The following is a 19,629-nucleotide window of genomic DNA, read 5'->3' as shown; positions in this document are numbered from 1 at the left end:
CGGCACCGCCCGGGCGCCCGGCGGCCCCGAGGCGGGGAGCCGGCGGGGGCAGCCCGCGGCGGCGGTGGCGGCGGCCAGCGCGGCCGTCACCTACGAGACGTGCTGGGGCTACTACGACGTGAGCGGCCAGTACGACAAGGAGTTCGAGTGCAACAACAGCGAGAGCGGGTACCTGTACTGCTGCGGCACCTGCTACTACCGCTTTTGCTGCAAGAAGCGCCACGAGAAGCTGGACCAGCGCCAGTGCACCAACTACCAGAGCCCGGTGTGGGTGCAGACGCCCAGCACCAAGGTGGTGTCGCCGGGGCCCGAGAACAAGTACGACCCGGAGAAGGACAGGACCAACTTCACCGTCTACATCACCTGCGGGGTCATCGCCTTCGTCATCGTGGCCGGCGTCTTCGCCAAGGTGTCTTACGACAAGGCCCACCGCCCTCCGCGGGAGATGAACATCCACAGGTGAGAGGTCCCGCTCCCCGAGCCTCCCGCCGCCTCGCCCCTCCCTCCTGTCGCGCGTCCCCCCCGGCCCGGCCCTTCTTCATTCACCCTCGGCCGCGGCGGCGGCGGCGTCGCCACAGCTCTCTGGCTCTCCGAAACCCAGCTTCTCCCTTGCTCCCCTGACATGCGATAAATCACAGCCCTCTTTCCTTTTTTCACCATTTCTGCAGAACCCAGAACGCATGCTTTGGTGGCAGGGGCAGAGTAAGGAGCCGTGGAACTCGTGGAGTTGGAGTATAAGAATTTTACAAATTGTAGAATTCTGGATGGCCGGGCAGGACTGGGGGAGGGGGGTGGCGGTGGCGGTCCAGGGTTCAGTTTTCCAGGCAAGTGGGCACTTTGGCATAGGTTTCTCTTGCATTCGGTTTTCTGAGTGGAACCAGCACAGCGTCTTTCAGACTAGGGTTCTGAACAATGCCGGCAGCTGACAGGAGAGAGTACCAAGCGATTTAGTATAAATCGGATGTTCTCTGGGTGTGAGAGCTGGGGGTGATCTGGAAAGGATGTTTTCCCCCCGGGATAAGAAGGGGTAAAGATCTATCTATCCGTTCCGAGTGGACCAAGGGCAGATGGTGTCTCTTCATTACATCCTGCCCAAATGGGATGCTCATTTTCTTGCGGAGATTGGAGGACTTGTTCTTTCAAACCCTGTAGGCAGAACTCTCTGAGTGAACATTCTTGCTGTGCTAAACCTGGTGGGCAGTGTTTCCAGCTTACGTTAGGGGGCCGGTGGGGGAAGCCTCCTACCAAAACTTACGCCAAGAGCACAGAATATGGTAGTGCTTGGTCCTACCCTGACTGCCTCCCATCCCACCACCCTAGCCCCCAGTGAGTCCTTAGGGAGGTCGGAGCCCAAAGAACGGGAAACCAGACTGTCTTCACCACTCGGGGACCAATGCACCCAGGGGAGGCAGAGTTAGCTCTGTTTCTAGTCCCCTGGTGGTGGTGATGAATGAATGACCAGACTTGGTTCAGCAGAGTCTTTCGGGGAAACAAACCGTGCCCCAGGACCTGCCTCCGGTTTTGGCACATGGTGCGGGCACCGGCTGGTAACTGGGACCCCCCTCCCGCTGACCCGTCCTCTTTCTGAGTTTGCCTAGCCGGTCCCCACCCTGAGCCATATACCTGAAGCTCGTCTCTACACTCTGATTGTTATCCTTTTGGCCTGGAAACCTCCTTCCCTTGCTGCTGTGGACGTCGTAAATCACCGGTACCTTGATGAAGAGAGAGAAAGGAGGATAGAAATTTCTGGGCGTGATTTTTTTTTTTCTTCCTTTAAAGCTGTTGAGAAAAGATGATGTTCCCTGGCAGGTTTTATGGAGTCAGACGCACGAAGTTTGGGTACTTACACAGTGACATTCTTGGGTGTCAGGACTGGGTGCTTCCAAAACCGTTCGTAATCTTCACTCGACACCCCAAGGTGCCACTGACCCCCCCATTGCACCCCATCTTCTCTTCCAGGTAGTGAGTCTGTGCCTGGCTGGTCCTGGGGGCTGATGGAGGGATTGAGACAATGATGTGTAGTCAGTCGGTGTCCCCTTTGGATTCTCGCTCTTGGCTCCTCTTGGAAAGCAGAGAAGGAATTGCCTGTGAAGCAGGTGGTCCTGGTCCAAATCATCCCCCTCTCTGTGCCTTCAGGCCTCTTCACCTTTCTCCTGGGCTCCTGGCCTCTCACGCCGCCTTCCCACTATGGCTGTGGCTTCCTGCTGGCTGGTGCCCACAGACCTTTCTTTGGGTTTCTTTCTTCTCGGAGCCTTTGTTCTGTGCTCTCTTAGACGGAGCCTTCCCCTGCCCTGACCTTGATGACCTGAATTGAGTCATCATGACCTGGGAGGATGCTGATGGCCTTTGGATGCTGGCGCTGGCCTGTGTTCTCCGGGACTGTGACCCTGGAGATGTCCCTGTCCCTCTCGGTGATTTTTCCCCTCCCCATCCCACCGACCCCCTTCCCCAACCCCAAACTAGGGTGCTGGTCTGTGTGTGGGTGGATGGCCCTGTGACTGGTGATGCGATTAGAGCAGTTTGTCTCTGGGGTCGGGGAAGGCAGGTGACCAGGGTAAGGGAGCTGAATTCAGCCTCAGACCATTATGTAAATAGGGGACGTTTCTGCCTCAAATTCACCTCCTGATTTTATTCAGTTCACAGCACCTCTTCCAGCAGCTGCAATGTTGCCTGCTCAAGGCTTTGGAAACTACCATACTGATGCTTGTTAAGTAGGGGATGACGCCTGTCTCTGTGTTTGGGGGAAGGGGACGGAGCATGAGCTACTCATCGAGGACATTCCATGAGTGACCTTGGGCAGCCGGCGGGGGGGGGGGGGGGCACCGCGTCTGGCCCCGGGGGGCGCCGGCGCAACAGCATCCCACCCCCCCCCCCCCCCCCCCCCCCCCCCCCCCACACCAGGCGTGTCAGGGTGAGTGTGCACATTGAAGGTTGCTCCTCCCCGACTCCTGGGTGTGTTCCCATGAGTTGCTTCACTTTGCTCACACTTTAAGAGGTCACCGCTTGCCATCCTGGGGAGTTTTTCACGCAGCTCTTCTTGTTGGGAGCCAGGGTAGGGAAAAGGGAAGAGATCAATATCCCCACCGTAGTGAGTTTTCCCCCCAGGGCAGAGTGGGGAGGAGGAAGGAGGCTCACTCTTCAGAGGTCAGCGGAGGAAGCGGGACGTGCGTCTGGTTCCATGTGCCTTGAAATAGTTCAGCAGAGACGTTTCCATTTCTGAAAAAGGCAAAGAATTTATTCCAGGGCATGATCCTCTCTCTGGTAGATGGCTAGCTGGGCCGGCAGGGGCTGGGGCCCAGGGAGGAGAACCGCCTCCTTGAAAGGGGTGTTGGTGGCATGGTTGGAAGGGGTGAGAGGGAGGAGAAAAGGGAGGCTGCAGCCCTGAGATCAGCCATCTGCCTCCTCCTGGTGGCCCTGGGCTGGCCAGCCCTCCGTCTGCCCAGGGTACACATTCCTCAGAACAGGGCTTGCTTTCACTGCTCTGGCCCCCGAGGGGAAAAGCAGATTTAGTCTTTTCCAGAAGTGATTAGACCTGGCCATCCTGTTTCTGTAGAAGTCGGCGTCTGTAGGGGAAACTCAGCTCTCCGGTGATTCTGATAGATGAGCAAAGTCACACTCAGCTGGACCCCGGGGAGGAGAAAGTGACGGCCAGAGGGATCAAAGGCAGAGCTGTGCTTTGGATCTGGGGAGCCACTGGATGCTGGGTGCCCACCTTTCCCGGCCAGAAGCCTGTTTCCCACCCGGATCTCTACCTCGCCTTCCCCTGTTCACCCTCCCCGGGCTGAGGCTCGAGCTGGTACCGATTTGAATGCTTCTTGAGCGGTCTCTGCATCGCTTCCTGGTTCCTGGGGCTCTTTGCTCAGTGAGGGCTGCCCGCCCAAGGCAGGGCTTTGACCCAGCAGCCGGCCCTGTCTGAGCATCTCACATGCAAACCTGTTTCTTCCTCCTCCCCCAGAGTTGATTCATTAGCGTCCTCGACATGAGAATCTCCAAGGGAAGAACCGTAGCTTTAATGGCTACTTAGCAGATGAGGTCTGAAGCCATTTGGGTGACCTAGTTCAAGGTGGTGGACCCAGACCTGCCCTGGGTCCCCCCGCTGTACGGGGGTGGAGGGGGTGGAGGAATTTGGGGTTGGGGGGGGGTCGTGCTCAGGGTTGCGGGCCAAAGAACCTGAGCAGATGTTACCAGGAGAAAGGAAGAGCGACAGGAGGTGACCCTACAGCCGTCGGGAGGGTCCTGTGTCTTTGGACTCCTCTGGTTGTTTCTAGAAGAAGCCAGGGAACCCTTTGTTTCCCCTTTTCTCCCTCTAGAAATTAATTACAAATTAATTACAAACCCAAAGAGGTCTGTTCTGTGCCCACAGACCCGGTAACTGTAATAGCAGGACCCCTTTGCTGGCTGATTTCGTGAGGTTCTCTTCATAGGTTCCCGGGCCATGAATTGTCAGAGTACCCCCCCAAACACCCCCATTTTTGGAAGCACTGTGAGCTCATTCTAACAAGTCGATCTAAACAGAGAGTCAACTTTTTAATTTTATTATGTTTTACTTCTAACAGAGCAGTTGCAAGGACAGGAAAAAGAAAATCTTGCCTTGGATGGAAGGCCCCCCTTTAATGTTTTCTGTTTCTGCGGGGGAAAGCAGTGAAATTGGGGAAGGGTTCAGGAAGGCTCATGGAAGAGGGTTTAGGGAAGGTAATGGGGTGAGAAGTGGACACAACGTGTATTCCTTCGTTCCACGGATAAGTCCCACCCACCTGCTGGGGGCCAGCTCTGTTTATAACCACAGAACGTATAAGCCTCTAAGGTGTGTGTGACCTTGGACACATGAGGCCAGCAGAACTCATTCTTAAAAAAAAAAATTTTTTTTAATGTTTCTTTATTTTAATTTTTTTCTTTCAATGTTTATTTACCTTTGAGAGACAGAGAGAGACAGAGCATGAGCAGGGGAGGGGCAGAGAAAGAGGGAGACACAGAACCCGAAGCAGGCTCCAGGCTCCCAGCTGTCAGCACGGGGCCTGTCGAGGGGCCCGAACCCATGAACTCTTGAGATCATGACCTGAGCAGAAGTCAGACGCTCAACCGGCTGAGCCACCCAGATGCCCCAGTTCATTCTTGATTTTAACATGTCTGCCACGCAACTACTTTTCAAAAACCCTGCACTTTGAGGGTTCCGCCCGGCATGTTGCTGGCTGTCTTTTGTCCTCTCCGGTGCCCCCCGCCCCAGCCCAGGAGGCGTGCACATCGGTCCCCCTTCCCCACCCACAGCCGCACCCCAGGCTCTGAGCACATTCCTTGGGAAGAGCCTACCCACAGTGCTAGGCTGCCAAGACACAGGTAGAGGAAAAAGTCCTTTTCACTGTTTTCATCCTATTTTAATGAGAGATCAGATTGACCGTGCAGTTGATTCAGATCCATTGTGCAGGAAGCAGTGGTTCAGACAGCTGAAAAAGTGTGCTGATGGAAAGAGGTTAATTCACCAGCCCCAGGCAGACATGCCCACGAAAGATACGGAATAGAAGGGAACCACACCAAAGGAAGCTTCATCCTTCCTCCCCCTGCGCTGCCTGATGTCTCCAGGGCCTGGCAGGATTGATTGCCTTTAGATCTTAACTTTCTGGCTCCTCTTCCGTGGTGAGTTAGAATCCCCGCCACACGCTGAGAGAGCAGCCAGCCACTGGCTACTGAGTCCCGCATAATCTGCTTTTTAAATTGTGAATTCAGGTGCGATTTGTCTTGAGGTGTTGATTGTATCCCTTGACGACATCCATCCTGTGGCGATGGGTGGAGGGGTGGTTCTGGAGGACTATATTAGGGTCTACGTTGAATTCATTAAAAAAAAATTTTTTTTTAAGTTTATTTTTGAGAGGGAAACAGTGCGAGCGGGTGAGGGGCAGAGAGAGGGAGACAGAATTCGAAGCAGGCACCACAATGTCAGGGCAGAGCCTGATGTGGGGCTCGAACTCATGAACTGTGAGATCATGACCTGAGTCAAAGTCGGATGCTCAACCTGCTGAGCCACCCAGGTGCCCCTAAGTTCGTTCTTTGAAGTATCTTCTTCTGCGGTGATCCCCCCACCCCCTATGTTGGGAAACGCCAGCCCATTGTTTTTCCGAGTCACATTTCTGACCTCGCGTTTCTAGTAGGTACTGCAGACCAGGAGGAGGGTTTATCTGCAGACCCTCAGAGGGTCTCGGTCCCTTGGCCTTGAACAGGCTTGTTTCATACAAGTTCAGGATAGATTGCGCCTGTCCATTCTTGTTCTTTTTTATCTCTACAAGTAAAACCATGGGCGCCTGGGTGGCTCAGTCGGTTGAGCGTCCGACTTCCACTCAGGTCATGATCTCACGGTTCGTGAGTTCGAGCCCCTCGTCGGGCTCTGTGCTGACACCTCAGAGCCTGGAGCCCTCTTTGGATTCTGTCTCCCTCTCTCTCTACCCCTCCCCGGCTCGCGCTTTGTCTCTCTCTCCCTCAAATATAAATAAGCAGTAAAGAAATTTAAAAAAGAAAGAAGTGAAACCAAAACATTCTGAAAAGGCATGGTAATATAGTTGACCCTTGAATGACTCTGGTTTGAACTGTGTAGGTCCATTTATACGTGGATTTTTAAAAATTAATTAATTTTTTAGTTTTATTCTGCACTTTTTTTGTTTTGTTTTGTTTTGTTTTGTTTTTAAAGTAGGCTCCACGCTCCTGCTTGGGGCTCCAGGTCACAACACTGGTATCCAGAATCACATGCTCTCCGGACTGAGCCAGCCGGGTACCCTCAGGATACTTTTTTTTCAATAAAGACACTGCAGAACTGTAAACGTATTTTCTCTTACGAGTTTCTTGATATTTCCTTCTCTCTCGCTTACTTTATCGTAAGGTTACCATATATGACGCGTGTAATGTACAAAACGTGTTAATTGACTGCCGTGTTATTGGTAAGATTTCTGGTCAGCAGTAAGCTGTTGTGGTTACGTTTTGGAGGGAGTCAGAAATTCTACTTGGATTTTCTTTTTTTTTTTTTTTTTTTAATTTTTAATTTATTTATTTAAAACAGTTTTTTTTTTTAAATTTTTTAAATGTTTATTTATTTTTGAGACAGAGAGAGACAGATCATGAACGGGGGAGGGTCAGAGAGAGAGGGAGACACAGAATCCGAAGCAGGCTCCAGGCTCTGAGCTGTCAGCACAGAGCCCGACGCGGGGCTCGAACTCACGGACTGTGAGATCATGACCTGAGCTGAAGTCGGACGCTTAACCAACTGAGCCACCCAGGCGCCCCTAAAAAAATTTTTTTAATGTTTATTTGTGAAGGAGAGAGAGACAAGAGTGTGAGCGGGGGAGGGAAGAGAGAGAGGGAGACACAGAATCTGAAGCAGGCTCCGGGCTCCAAGCTGTCAGCACAGGGCCCGACACGGGGCTCGAACTCACAAACTGTGAGATCATGACCTGAGCCAAAGTCAGACGTGTAACCAACTGGAGCCACCCAGGCACCCCTATTTTATTATTTTTTTTTAAAAAAAAATTTTTTTTTTTCAACGTTTTTTATTTATTTTTGGGACAGAGAGAGACAGAGCATGAACGGGGGAGGGGCAGAGAGAGAGGGACACACAGAATCGGAAACAGGCTCCAGGCTCCGAGCCATCAGCCCAGAGCCTGACGCGGGGCTCGAACTCACGGACGGCGAGATCGTGACCTGGCTGAAGTCGGACGCTTAACCGACTGCGCCACCCAGGCGCCCCTATTATTTTTTTTTAATTCACATCCAAATTAGTTAGCATATAGCGCAACAATGATTTCAGGAGTAGATTCCTTAGTGCCCCTTACCCATTTAGCCCATCCCCCCTCCCACAACCCCTCCAGTAACCCTCAGTTTGTTCTCCATATTTATGAGTCTCTTATGCTTTGTCCCCCTCCCTGTTTTTATATTATTTTCGTTTCCCTTATGTTCATCTGTTTTGTCTCTTAAAGTCCTCATATGAGTGAAATCATATGATATTTGTTTTTCTTTAATTTCGCTTAGCATAATACCCTCCAGTTCCATCCATGTAGTTGCAAATGGCAAGATTTCATTCTTTTTGACTGCCGAGTAACACTCCACTGTATAGATATACTACACCTTCTTTATCCATTCATCCATCAATGGACATGTGGGCTCTTTCCATACTTTGGCTATCGTTGATAGTGCTGCACATTGCGGTGCATGTGTCCCTTCGAAACATACTTGGATTTTCTTAACAAATTATTATTTTTTTATTTTAGTTTTGAGAGAGAGAGAGAGAGAGAGGGCTAATGTAGGGGAGAGGGACAGAGGAAGACAAGGAGAAAGAAAATCCCAAGCAGGCTCCAGGCTCAGCGCAGTGCCCGACCGGGGGCTCGATCCCACAACCCTGGGATCATGACCTGAGCCGAAATCAAGAGTCGCACGCTCAGCGGGCTGAGCCGTCCAGGTGTCCCTGTCCCTGGGTTGTCAGCTGCACGAGTCATTGCCCCTAACCCCTGCCTGATTTGCTCAGGGGTCAACCTTCTTTCTGTTATTTTGTCGTCCGTTATAGAATCGTTGAATTTTTTTGCAGGCCAAGTCAGCAGCCTAACGTCCTGATTTTATAAGTGAGGCAGCTGACACACAGGGAGGTCAGATCACAGTGCCCCGGGGTGGGGGGAGCAGCTGGGGGTGGTGAGCTTGACCTGGAAGCCGAGGGCCACTCTGCGTCCCGGGCCCACTCTCCTGCCTGGTTGCCTCTCAGCCTTGTCTTGCGCAGTGAACGTCTATTATTGTCTTACGCTAAGCACCTGTTTCGGAAACTCTGTTATTGTCTTACGCTACGCACCTGTTTCTGAGTCAACACCGGATAACTTCCCGATACTTAGGGATGTGAGCAATGGCCTTCTGCCTTCTCTTGCTTCCCTGACTTTCTTTGGTCCCTCCTCATTCAATTTTACGGTCCCCTAAAATGATTTCCGTCGCACTTCCACAGTCGCCTTGTAGTTTTCCCCACGTCCCTTTGTAAAGGGCAATAACCTGACCTAAGCACAATCCTTGGATAAGATCTAAGGAATGCAGACCATCGAAGAAGGGAGATGCCCCGCAGGCCAGAAGGTTGTGAGACCATCAGGTAAAACCGGAGGTGGTCGTCTGTGATTCAGAAGGTGCGGTCTGAATGCTTTCTCCCTCTCCCAGAGATGGGTGGGGACGCGGCCATCTAACCAGGTCAATGAGTTTTGGTTTTGCCAGAGACCGGGAGACCTCCAGGCAACACCCCCCCTGGGGCCCAGGTGCGTGTGATTTCAGGTTTGTCCCCCGGGATGGCCCCCTGCATACAAGACAGCTCTGTGGGCCTCAGAAACGCATTCACTGGTGTGGGCCTTGCCCCTTCTCAGCTCTGGGCCACCATCTCACAGGGGCGAGGTGGATACAAGGTGAGGGGGCTGAAGGGGCTTCAGGGACGTGGCTAACGAGGCTGGAAATTTGGGTCTGACCATTACATGAAATTCACCTCCGAGGCCTGCAGTTTGGAGCCTGATTCTGTGTACCTCTCCTAAACGTGTCCCCCTTCTAAGCAGTCACCTTGGGAGGCCACACGCCGACTCTCCCCCGGACAGTGTTGTCATAGTGTTTTCAGAGCCCATGGCACGTCATCTTGACTCTCTGTAACGGGGCACATTTTTATCCTCTTGGGCTAAGATTTGATTCTTGTAAGAGGCGCTAAGTCACGGGGCGGAGGCCGACGAGCGGAATCGGCGATCGGCTGGTTATTGGCGGAAGTAAAGAGAGCCTCTAGCAATGAGGCCTGCTGTCCTGGGATCCACATCAGCTGTCTCCAGAGGCCGAGCCCAGGAGAGGCGCTCGGGTGATGAGTGGTGGGGCCCGCAGGTCAGAGCCCGGCTCTCCGTGGCGGCCACTTCTCAGGGGCCGCACCTCCCCGGCCGTAGGACATTCAGCTCTGCGTTTTATCGGTGTGTCGGGGCAGACCTCGCGGGAGCTGGAAAAAGAAAGGAGTTGAATATGCAGGAAATAGTTCAAATGACTGCCCAGAAAGGGAGGGGAAAAAAAGAAAAAGAGAAAAAAAGAATGTCCCACATTTCTTCAAGAGATAGTAGTCAGATAGCTCAATTTAGATTCCTCATTTGATTCTGAGGGTACAGGGACCCAGTTTCCTCGGAATGCATGCGGCCCGGCTTGGGGTCAGAGCCGGGCTTCTCAGTGCTCTCCCTTTCCTGCACGTGGATGTCACCACCTGTGCAGTTTGGCATTCGCGTGAGGTCCCCGCCGGGGCCGGACAGCCGTCGAGGAGGTAGAAATGTTTGCAAGCACAGGAACGTGGGGCTTCCCGTGAGAATTGCCTGTAGGTTCCTGACATGCGTGTACTGGGCCCCCAGGTCCCCCAAGAGTACAGTCACTGTGCGAGATTCGTCACAGAAGCAGAGCGAGGGTGGGGCAGGTGACAAGGGGCCACAGGGGCAGTTTGTGGCCGATTCTTGCGTTTTTTGGCGGGGGGGGGGGGGGGGGGGGCGTGGTGGTGGTACGGCGGGTGGGCTGATGTTTCTCTTTTCCATCAGGAGTTAGTAGGACGGTGAGGTGGCCCTCCTGCTGTGTGGGCTGGGGCAAAGCCTCTGGCACTCTTGGACCCTGGGAGGAACCAGCCCTGCTCTGTGGCTGGGGAGCCAGCTTCCTCGGCTCAAAGGTCAGGATGGTGGGGAGGTTTGTTGCCCAGAAGCCTACACGAGCCCATCACCTGTGCACCTGCAGAGAGCTGGTGTCGAGGAGGGCCAGAGGCCTCGGTTAGCTGAGGGCTCAAGGTCATGTGGATGAAGCGGGGGGGGGGGGGGGGGTGGTAGGGAGACTCTTGGGAGAGTGCTCAGTCCCCAGGGCTTGCTCTGTGTCTGGAACCCTGCTGTGCACTGGACCTAAGCTGCCTCCGTGCGTCTTTCCTTCACCCTCCGGGGATAGGTGCCCATTGAACAGACGAGGAAATCAACTCAGAGAGGCTTAGTAACTTGTCCAAGGTCGCACGGCTAGAGCTGTGCCAGTCTCCATCTCCTTCGGGGGCCAGCTGGCTCTCATCTTCCCAGATGTAAACGGGTCACCCAGATCAGGGTACTGCAGACCCGAGCTGGTGGCCTCGCTTGCATTGCCTGCAGGGCACAAGGCCACCAGGGTGTGGTGCAAAGGCTTGTTTTCAAGAATGGGTTATATTGGTCGAGGATAGCGAAGGCGATGCAAAGAAAATGTAAAAAATCAGAGAACAAAAAACCCAAAGCCACACACCCCGATTCCAATGGAGAACCAACAGCAAAACACAAAACACAAAACAAAACAAAAAAACAACAACAGACCTTTCCAGTATTGGCAGAACCCCGGGGCAATGCTGCACGAGTCCCAGCTCTGGAATAATAGGGGCACTAGGGAGAAGAAGTGATTTGGGGGCAAGACGATGGACCTCGGGCCATTCCCAGTTTTAATTACTGAGACATACGGCTCAGAAACAGCTCCATTTATCACTGCCCCCCACCCCCACCTCCCTGCCCCATTTATAACCAGAGCACCGTGCACACAAGACAGAGTTTCAGCCAGCTCACTGCTGCTTCCCGCTCCGGTCCTGTCCTTCCCCCGTTTCCATTTTCCTAGCCGTGCTTCCTAATTCCTCATTCTTTCCAGGTGTTTCTCTGTTTCTTGTGACCTCAGGTCCTCTGTCCTGAAAGGCTCGCTCAGAGGAAGGCATCCTGGGGAACCCTCAGCGCCCCGGGCTTTCCTCCCAAACTTCTGTTGACCTGGTCGTGGCCCTGGCCGTGGGCAGTGGTGGGGCTGGCCTGCAGCTCTGGGACAGGGTCTCTGACTGGGGCACTTACCTGCTTGAGGTGGGTGTGGGAACCATTTCTCTAGAAAATGAACATGGATGCCACCACCTGTGCAGTTTGGCATTCGCGTGAGGTCCCCCCTCCCAGGGAGGGGGGTTCCTGAGCCCTGTTTCCAGTAACCCCTCCCCCCCAGCCCCCTCCCACTTCTGGTCACAGGAACAGGAGAAGCCTTGATCACCCTGGCCCAGAGCCACTGTCCCCACCTCGAGACCGTGGAGGCCGAGTTCCAACCAGGCTCTGGGTGGCTACAAGGTTGGCCCTGCTCCCCGGCGTTTGGGAGAGGAGTGTGTGCTCTCTGCCGGCTTCCCAAACACTCATTATTCCTTGCTTTTTTGGCATTTGGTCTCGTGTACTGTTCCCATTAGCTCCGGCATTAAAGTCTCATTACTTAGGACATCTGTCCTCTGGACATATTCGCGGCCCCCTTAGCCAAATGTCCTCTTCTGGGAAGTATGCTTTCCACTCTGTCCCCTTTTCCAGCTTCCTTCAGTCTGGCTGCCCCAGGGAGGAGGGATTTGAACCCGAGAGGGGCCCCCCCACCCCGGAGGAGGAGGGGCGGCTGTTGATGCTGAGTGGCATCTGAGAGCGTGTTTCAGAGCCCATCAGCTCCTCCCATTTGGAGGTCTTGGGAATGCAGACCCTTGCTGTCATCCCTCGGTAGGGCAGGAATGGACGCAGAACGCCATAATAGCAAAGGAGCTGTTTCCAGGAGAACTTTCCTAGACCAGCCTTGGATCCCATCAGGCAGGAACTCTGTCCTCAGTCACCCTGATGTCTGGGCCTCCTGTAAACCCACCTCTCGGGTGCTGGTAGGCAGGTGGGTGAATCAGGATTCCAGCCACCCTGTCGGACTGGCAGCTGACACTCTGTGACTTTCTACTGTGTCCTGAGTAGTTCACTCCCTCCCATCTTTGCCAGGGGATGATCCCCCAGAGGCTTGGGGGAGGGGGGTGGGATGGGGGTGGGGCTCTTGATGCTGTGGGAAATCACAGCGCCTTTCTGTTCTCAGATCATCAGCAGCCAGCTTTTCTTGCCCACCTCCTCTCCCAGCCTCAAGCGTTCATGAAGAGAGTTGGGTCTGTCGCTTCTGTCTCTCTCCGTCTTTCAAGTCTGATCATTAAAATGTGTCTTCTCCTTCCCGCGGGTGTCTTTGTCCACTCTTGCTTGTTTCTTCCTTCTCTCCTTCTTTTGATCTCTCTTCACTTCTGTTAAGATGGTGGGGGGGGGCGAGGTTCCTTTGCTTCCTTTGCTCTCTCCCTCTGGTTCTCCTTCTTGAATTTATCCCGCTATAACTTCGTTAAACTGCATCGATTCAGACTCTGCTGATTCAGAAATTATCCAAATCGGACCTGGGCGAAGTTGTTCTTTCCTCTGTCTGACAAAAACCTGCGACAGACTGATTAATGGTGAAGATTGTGCAGGGTGCACACACCACGCGGAAGGACAGATTTTTCCAGCAGGCTCTTCCGTAGACCATTGGCATGCTAATTACAAATCTTTCTCACCTAGTCAATGATGTAGCTGTCTGAAGATCGGTTTCTGTTTCCTGTTTCCCAGCCTAGTTTGTAATCCTGCAATGGCCCCGGGAAACAGTAAAAATGCATTTCCTTTGGAGCGTTTTTTTTTTTTTTTTGTAATTTCCATGTCTGTTTCCTCAATTGGGATTAGCCTGCTGGAATCCGTGATGCTTGACCCCAGGCTGCTTCAAAGTCCCTTCTTAATTCCCTCTGGGAATGCCTGCTGATTTCCCCTTCTTGTTTCTTTTCTCCTGTCTTTCCCGGAGTTTTTAACATCTGGAAACTCTCTCTTTTTCAGCTTTGGGAGTGGAGAGTCCTGCCACAACCCAAAAGGTTCACCTCATTTCCTCTTGCCACAGGGTGAGCAGCTGGGCACCGGGGTTTATTAGGAACCTGGAGGTGGACTTTGGACAAGTGGCTTTGTCACTTCCAAGAGACCGTGAGCTCTGTCTCTGCTGCTTCTGTGCTTTCTCAATTGCCCATTTCTGCCCAAGGAGCCTGCTCGTACATCACTGTCTCCAGCACCATAGTTTGGATTGAGGAGACAGCGTTGCAGTCTAATGCAGGATGTGATGGGATGTGCCTAGACTGTACCCAGCCCCTTATAGGAAAGGAAAGGACTTTGACCTTTCTCTGCATATGTGGTGCTCCAGGGGCACCTGCATAGCCCCCATTCTTTCACTTTTGGGGCCATCTTCCATCTTTCTGTGCCTTGAAGCATTTCCTGGGAGCTAAGAGGCAGGCTAATCCCAACCAGTGTTGCTTTCCGTGCCCATGACCTTGGGTATGAGTCCCTCAGCCAGCCCCCACTCCGGTCTGTTAGCCTGGCTGTGGGATGGGGCCTGTTAGGTGGTGCAGGTGAGTTCTTCCCTGGCTCATTCTGATCTCAGCATACCTGCAAAAGTTCCGGAAAGCAGAGAAGTACATCTGTCCTGTGAGTTGCAGACAGCCCTGGGGAAAATGTACTCTCCCTTCGGAGGAGAATGCTACCTGGAAATGTCTTCCTGTGACTGCTTGGTTTTAGCATCCTAAACTCATAGAATCTCTTGGGTGAGAGGGACTTAAGAGGTGTTTTAGTGCCTCTCCTTCTGGGGGCCAGGTCCCCCTCCTCTTCTGCAAGTGCGTCTAGAGCTGGGCTCCCTCTGTGCCTGGAGGAGTCCATGGGTTCAGAGGACACAATTCTTGGTAATTCTGATGGGGAGCTAACAGTGGCTTTCTGGCACGAGACGTACCTAGTGGGACAAGCCGTTGCCGTATCCCTTTTGTAAGACGGCAAGACTTCCCTTTGAAGATGGCGGTCAAGGCCCGCTTCAGTTTTCCTGCTTCTTGGATAAACATCCCTAGTTACAAATCTGTTCCTCACAGGACACGGGTTCGAGTCTTTGTGCCTGTACGAATGTTGCTCACATCGAAATGGGGTTGTAATTTGGGGCACCTGGGTGGCTCAGTCAGTTAAGCCTCCGACTTTTGATTTTGGCTCAGGTCATGATCTCACGGTTTCATCAGTTTGAGCCCTGTGTCGGGCTCTGAGCTGACAGTGCAGAACCTGCTTGGGATTCTGTCTGTCTCTCTCTGCCTCCCTGACTTGCACTGTCTCTGTCTCTCTCAAAATAAATAATTACACTTAAAACCCGAAAGAAATGGGGTTGTAATTCTATAACCAAACCGAATGTGACATTTCCAACAGCAACATACAAGTCGTTCAAACTCCATTCAATCCGAAGATTCCTTTTGGGAAATTGGTTGGTCTCCAGTGCTAGGCCGGACTCCCCTGCCGTGATGTCAGGATGATGCATGGGTTTGCCTATTTTGTTCCCACCTGTATTTTGTGGCTCGAGTAGTGCCTGGCACAAGGTAGGCCCTCAGCTAATGTGGTTGAAAGAATGAATGACTTAATTAATTAAAATGCAGAGCATGGTGGGTGGTCTTTCTGTGTGCCCCACTCTTCTGACGTTTGCCTTGATGTGAAGAAACTTGAGCTTGGAAATGACAGTGATGTTTATGATTTACAATTTATTTATTTTGAATGAGAGAGAGAGAGAGAGAGAGAGAGAGAGAGAGAGAGAGAGAAAATGAATCTCAAGAAGTCTCCATGCTCAGTGTGGAGACCTACACGGGGCTCGATCCCAGTACTCTGGGATCATGACCTGAGCTGAAATCAAGAGTCAGGTGCTCAACCAACTAAGCCACCCATTAACCCTATACACACACACACACGTGTGTGTGTGTGTGTATAATATATATATATGTGTGTGTGTATATTATATACACACACACACGTGTGTGTGTGTATAATATATATATGTGTGTGTGTGTATATATGTATACGTGTATGTATGTATATGTATATGTATATATATGTGTATCTATATATATATACACACATATATATTTATATTGAGAGAGAGAGAGAGAGTGAGCAGAAGGGGGACAGAGAGAGAGAATCCCAAGCAGGCTTCATGCTGTCAGTGCAGAGCCCGACGTGGGGCTTGAACCCACAAACCGCGAGATTATGACCTAAGCTGAAATCAAGACTCAGACGCTTAACCGACTGAGCCATCCGGGTGCTCCCCTATAATTTTTTTTTTTTTTAAAGAAGAAAGGAAGGAAGGAAAAGGAAGAAAAAGGGAGGTAGGAAGAATGAAGAAAAAACCCAGCTGAATCACTTTGCAGAAAATGTTGCCCTGGTGAGTTTGATACGTTTGTCCTTTCATGCCCCGCTGGAATCCTGATTTGTTTTGTTCGTGAGGGGAGTCTCTTGGCTTTTCGGTGGCTGTACTTTATCTCGAAGCTTCCCGGCTCGCTAGCAGAAGCACGGTTTGTGATGGCCTTGCAGAGACGAACGAACAGACACTCTCTTTGCACTTGGCTCTCAGAATCCAAGTTCAGGGTGCAGTGAAAGCTGCTGTGTGTGATCAGACGCATTCCTGTCCTCAGTCAGGCCTGAGTGGAAGATAGGGGATGTGGGTGGTCCTTTCCAGGATGACCCGTGGCCGTCACATGCCATGTGGTTCACTCTCCACGGGAGGAGTTTTGCCCATCTGGCATCAGGGATTCAGTCCTCCGGGACACCCCTCTCCCACCACTTTTTTGTCGTGGTCCTATAGGCCGAGTCTGTGCAGACACTGGGAGGTTGTATTTGGATTTATTTATTAATCAAATATTTATAGAGTGCTTACTGGTTGCCAAGTTCCGTTCTAAGTGCTCTGCAAATATTAACTCGTTTAATCTCCATGATAACTCTAAGAGGTAGACATTATTTTTGGCCTTATTATTTTAGCCTTATCTTTTGAACGAGGAGGCAGGACCACAGGCCACGAAGTAGCTACGGGAGATCACTGATGTGCCCGGTGGCCAGCAGCCCCACAGTCCGGCTCCAGAATCCCGCGTTTAGCCACTAGGCTATCCTACCTGCGTTTTGCTTCCCCCTCTGGACTTAGATCTGTGCCTACAGCAAGTCAAGCAAACCACACCGAGATAACAAAGGAGAACAGCAGTGGCGGCCACATTTATTTTTGTTTTTATTAAAAAAAAATTTTTAATGTTTATATTAAGAGAGAGAGAGAGGGAGAGAGAGAGAGAGAGAGAGAGAGAGAGCGCAAGTGGCAGAGGGGCCGAGAGGCCGAGAGAGAGGGAGACAGAATCCGAAACAGGCTCCAGGTTCTGAACTGTCAGCACAGAGCCCGACGCGGGGCCCGAACCCACGAACCGCGAGATCGTGACCTGAGCCGCAGTGCCCCTGTTTTTCAAAAACATTTTTTTAATGTTTATTTGAGAGAGAGAAAGAGAGGCAGGTGGCGGGCATATTTATTCACTCCTCTCCCCCCCCCCCCCCCCCCCCCGGCCGCCCGTGTGGCTCTGGTAACCAATCTCGGTAGCATTTTTGTCTTCCCCGTCCGAAATGGTGGCTGTGCTGGCCACATCTAGGTCTTTGGATCATTCCGGGACAATCCAGATATTTCTGAAGAGCCTAGGCTTGGGGTTGCTGCTACGCAGTCTTCCCGGGCCTGGGTGAATTTTCACAGGACTCAGGAGGCAAGGAGTAGAGTGTGTGGAGGTGAGGCTCTCAGGGGTGAACTGGGGCCCCATAGGATGCGCCTCTAGGCCCTGCCCAGCTCGTGGCTGGCCCCAGGCCACAGCCCCAGGACAGGGGCCCATCTGGATAGAGGACCTTACCCCGTTTGCCTGGAAAACACGGAGCCTGCGGGCTGAGCCTTCCCTGCCCGGGTCCTGCACTGTTTATTGGCCAGGGTGCATTCCGATTGTGATCGTGCCCCGGGCAGCTCAGACCTGCCGAACAGCTCAGTGCAGGTGCACGAACATTGTTACCACAACAAAGGAGATCTCCACACCCATTTGGAGCCTCTCTGTGACGGGAGAGCGGTCTTGTGCACACACAAAGCCAGCAGCTGTGTTTTTCAAGTGGACTGTGAGAGAACCAGGACTAAGAACTAAATTAAGCCGTTCTCCTTGGTCCGTGTTTATTAAAAATATAGTCACTCCGATTGTCCGGAGTGCATATTTTCAGAGAATAAAGACCCCCCGTCTGCCCAGTGAATAGGCTCGGGCATGAGGTGAGAGAGGACACGGGCTGTACCCAGGCTGTCACGGTCAAGTATGAACCTCCCTTCTCCGGGACTCAAGTAGCCAGAATACTTTTTTTTTTTTTAACGTTTATTTATTTTTGAGACAGAGAGAGACAGAGCATGAACGGGGGAGGGTCAGAGAGAGGGAGACACAGAATCTGAAACAGGCTCCAGGCTCCGAGCTGTCAGCACAGAGCCCGACGCGGGGCTTGAACTCAACGGACCATGAGATCATGACCTGAGCCGAAGTCGGCCGCTTAACCGACTGAGCCACCCAGGCGCCCCATGTAGCCAGAATACTTTAACTGGAGTAGGATGTCTGCATTCTACTTCTAGGAGAAATATGAAAGTAACTGTCAGAGATTTACTTAAAGAGAAAAAACAAAACAAAACCCAAACCCAACCTTTCCTGGTTTGCCCCGTAGTTTTGACATGAATAGCTTCGTTTCCCAGAATCGTCTTTATTTTGCTTCGTTTCTTCTCCAAAGAGACCTAAAGATTAGACTGGTGGCCCCTCTCAAGGAAGAAACTTGCATTCTTAAAATAAGTGATTTCGAAAATCCTTCAAGATCAAGAGTGTTCTCATTAGTCCTCAGGAATAACATTAACCAGAATAGCTTATTCAGGGAACAGTTGATGTGTTTGGCCTTTTATCATACCTATCCAACAGCAGAAATGTCTCCCTGTTCTTCCCAGAAAGAAGAAAGGCATGTGTAGGGGTCTAAACGAACCAGCTTGCTTCACCCTTGACACAGAAAAACTTATTGGGCTCTAGGAGAACTTACTTTCTCCCCTTTTGTGTGGCTCAGAAATCCAGAGATCTGGCGGAGGACAGAGGCTGGTTTTCATCGGCTCTATCTCAATGAGCAGTGATGTTCGTGGGGTTCGTATGGAAAGTATTAATGGAGATCAAACAGACTTCCCAGGTGAACTAAGAGTCCCTAGGTTCCCCCCACTTAATTTGGGGGGAATCTCAGTTTTACTCCCTGTTCAATGAGGGGAGATTGTGAGAAGAAGTTCCATAGTTTTATCTTTTTTTTTTTTTTTTTTTTTTTGGTACTCTTTTCCTACATTTCTTTTCAAACTTAGAAACTCCACAAAGCCCAGGGACTGCCTGCTTTCAGAAGCCAAGGGTATCGTGGAGCAGGACTCTGGCTTCATGCAGAGCAAGGGTCTAAGGGTCTATGTCGATGTTCTGCTTAGATTTTGTTGCCCAAATCAGTTGCCTGCTGAAAACAGTGTAAAAAGCGTTCGAAGCTTGCTGGTGTCGAGGACCCACAGAGGTCGGTAGAACTGGGTAGCTGAGCGCAGCCGGGTTCTGTTTGGGCAGATTTCCCCACCAAAGATGGATCACTGTCTAAAACCCTGTGTTCAGAGACCGTGGGAGAGAGATAGTAGGTAGAAAAATAAATGTGACTGAGTGGATGGAGGGACAGATGGTTGGACGGGCGGATGAACGAATGGACGAATGGGTAATTTGGTGGTGGCACACCTCTGTTGCTTTGCCTGCCTGTCTTGGAAATCTGGATTTACCCCTTATTGGTTGTGTGTCCTTGGGCAATAAAGCTGACCTTGCAAAATCTTAGTATTCTCATCATACTGATTGTGGCTACCAAGAGCATCTACCAAATAACGTCGTTTTGAGGATTATAGGGTATAATGCATGGAAGAGTTCAGCATTGA

The 19,629-nt window shown here is 51.8% G+C and overlaps 1 protein-coding gene across 1 annotated transcript in view; it reads left to right on the top strand.

The window, feature by feature from the left end:
- Position 1: 1 nt before the first annotated feature.
- The window catches only part of SHISA6 (shisa family member 6), a gene marked incomplete at its 5' end in the record, with an annotated part of 131,871 nt that continues 112,243 nt past the window's right edge, over positions 2-19,629 (top strand). The window contains one exon of the mRNA XM_049635359.1: positions 2-459. Within this exon, the coding sequence (XP_049491316.1) occupies positions 2-459 (458 nt within the window). The remainder of the gene's footprint in view (positions 460-19,629) is intronic.

Source organism: Panthera uncia, chromosome E1 (assembly GCF_023721935.1).
Source record: "Panthera uncia isolate 11264 chromosome E1, Puncia_PCG_1.0, whole genome shotgun sequence".
In the NCBI taxonomy this organism is placed as follows: Eukaryota; Metazoa; Chordata; class Mammalia; order Carnivora; family Felidae; genus Panthera; species Panthera uncia.
The sequence above is the reverse complement of the archived record's forward strand: the minus strand, read 5'-3'. Positions and strand labels throughout refer to the sequence as shown.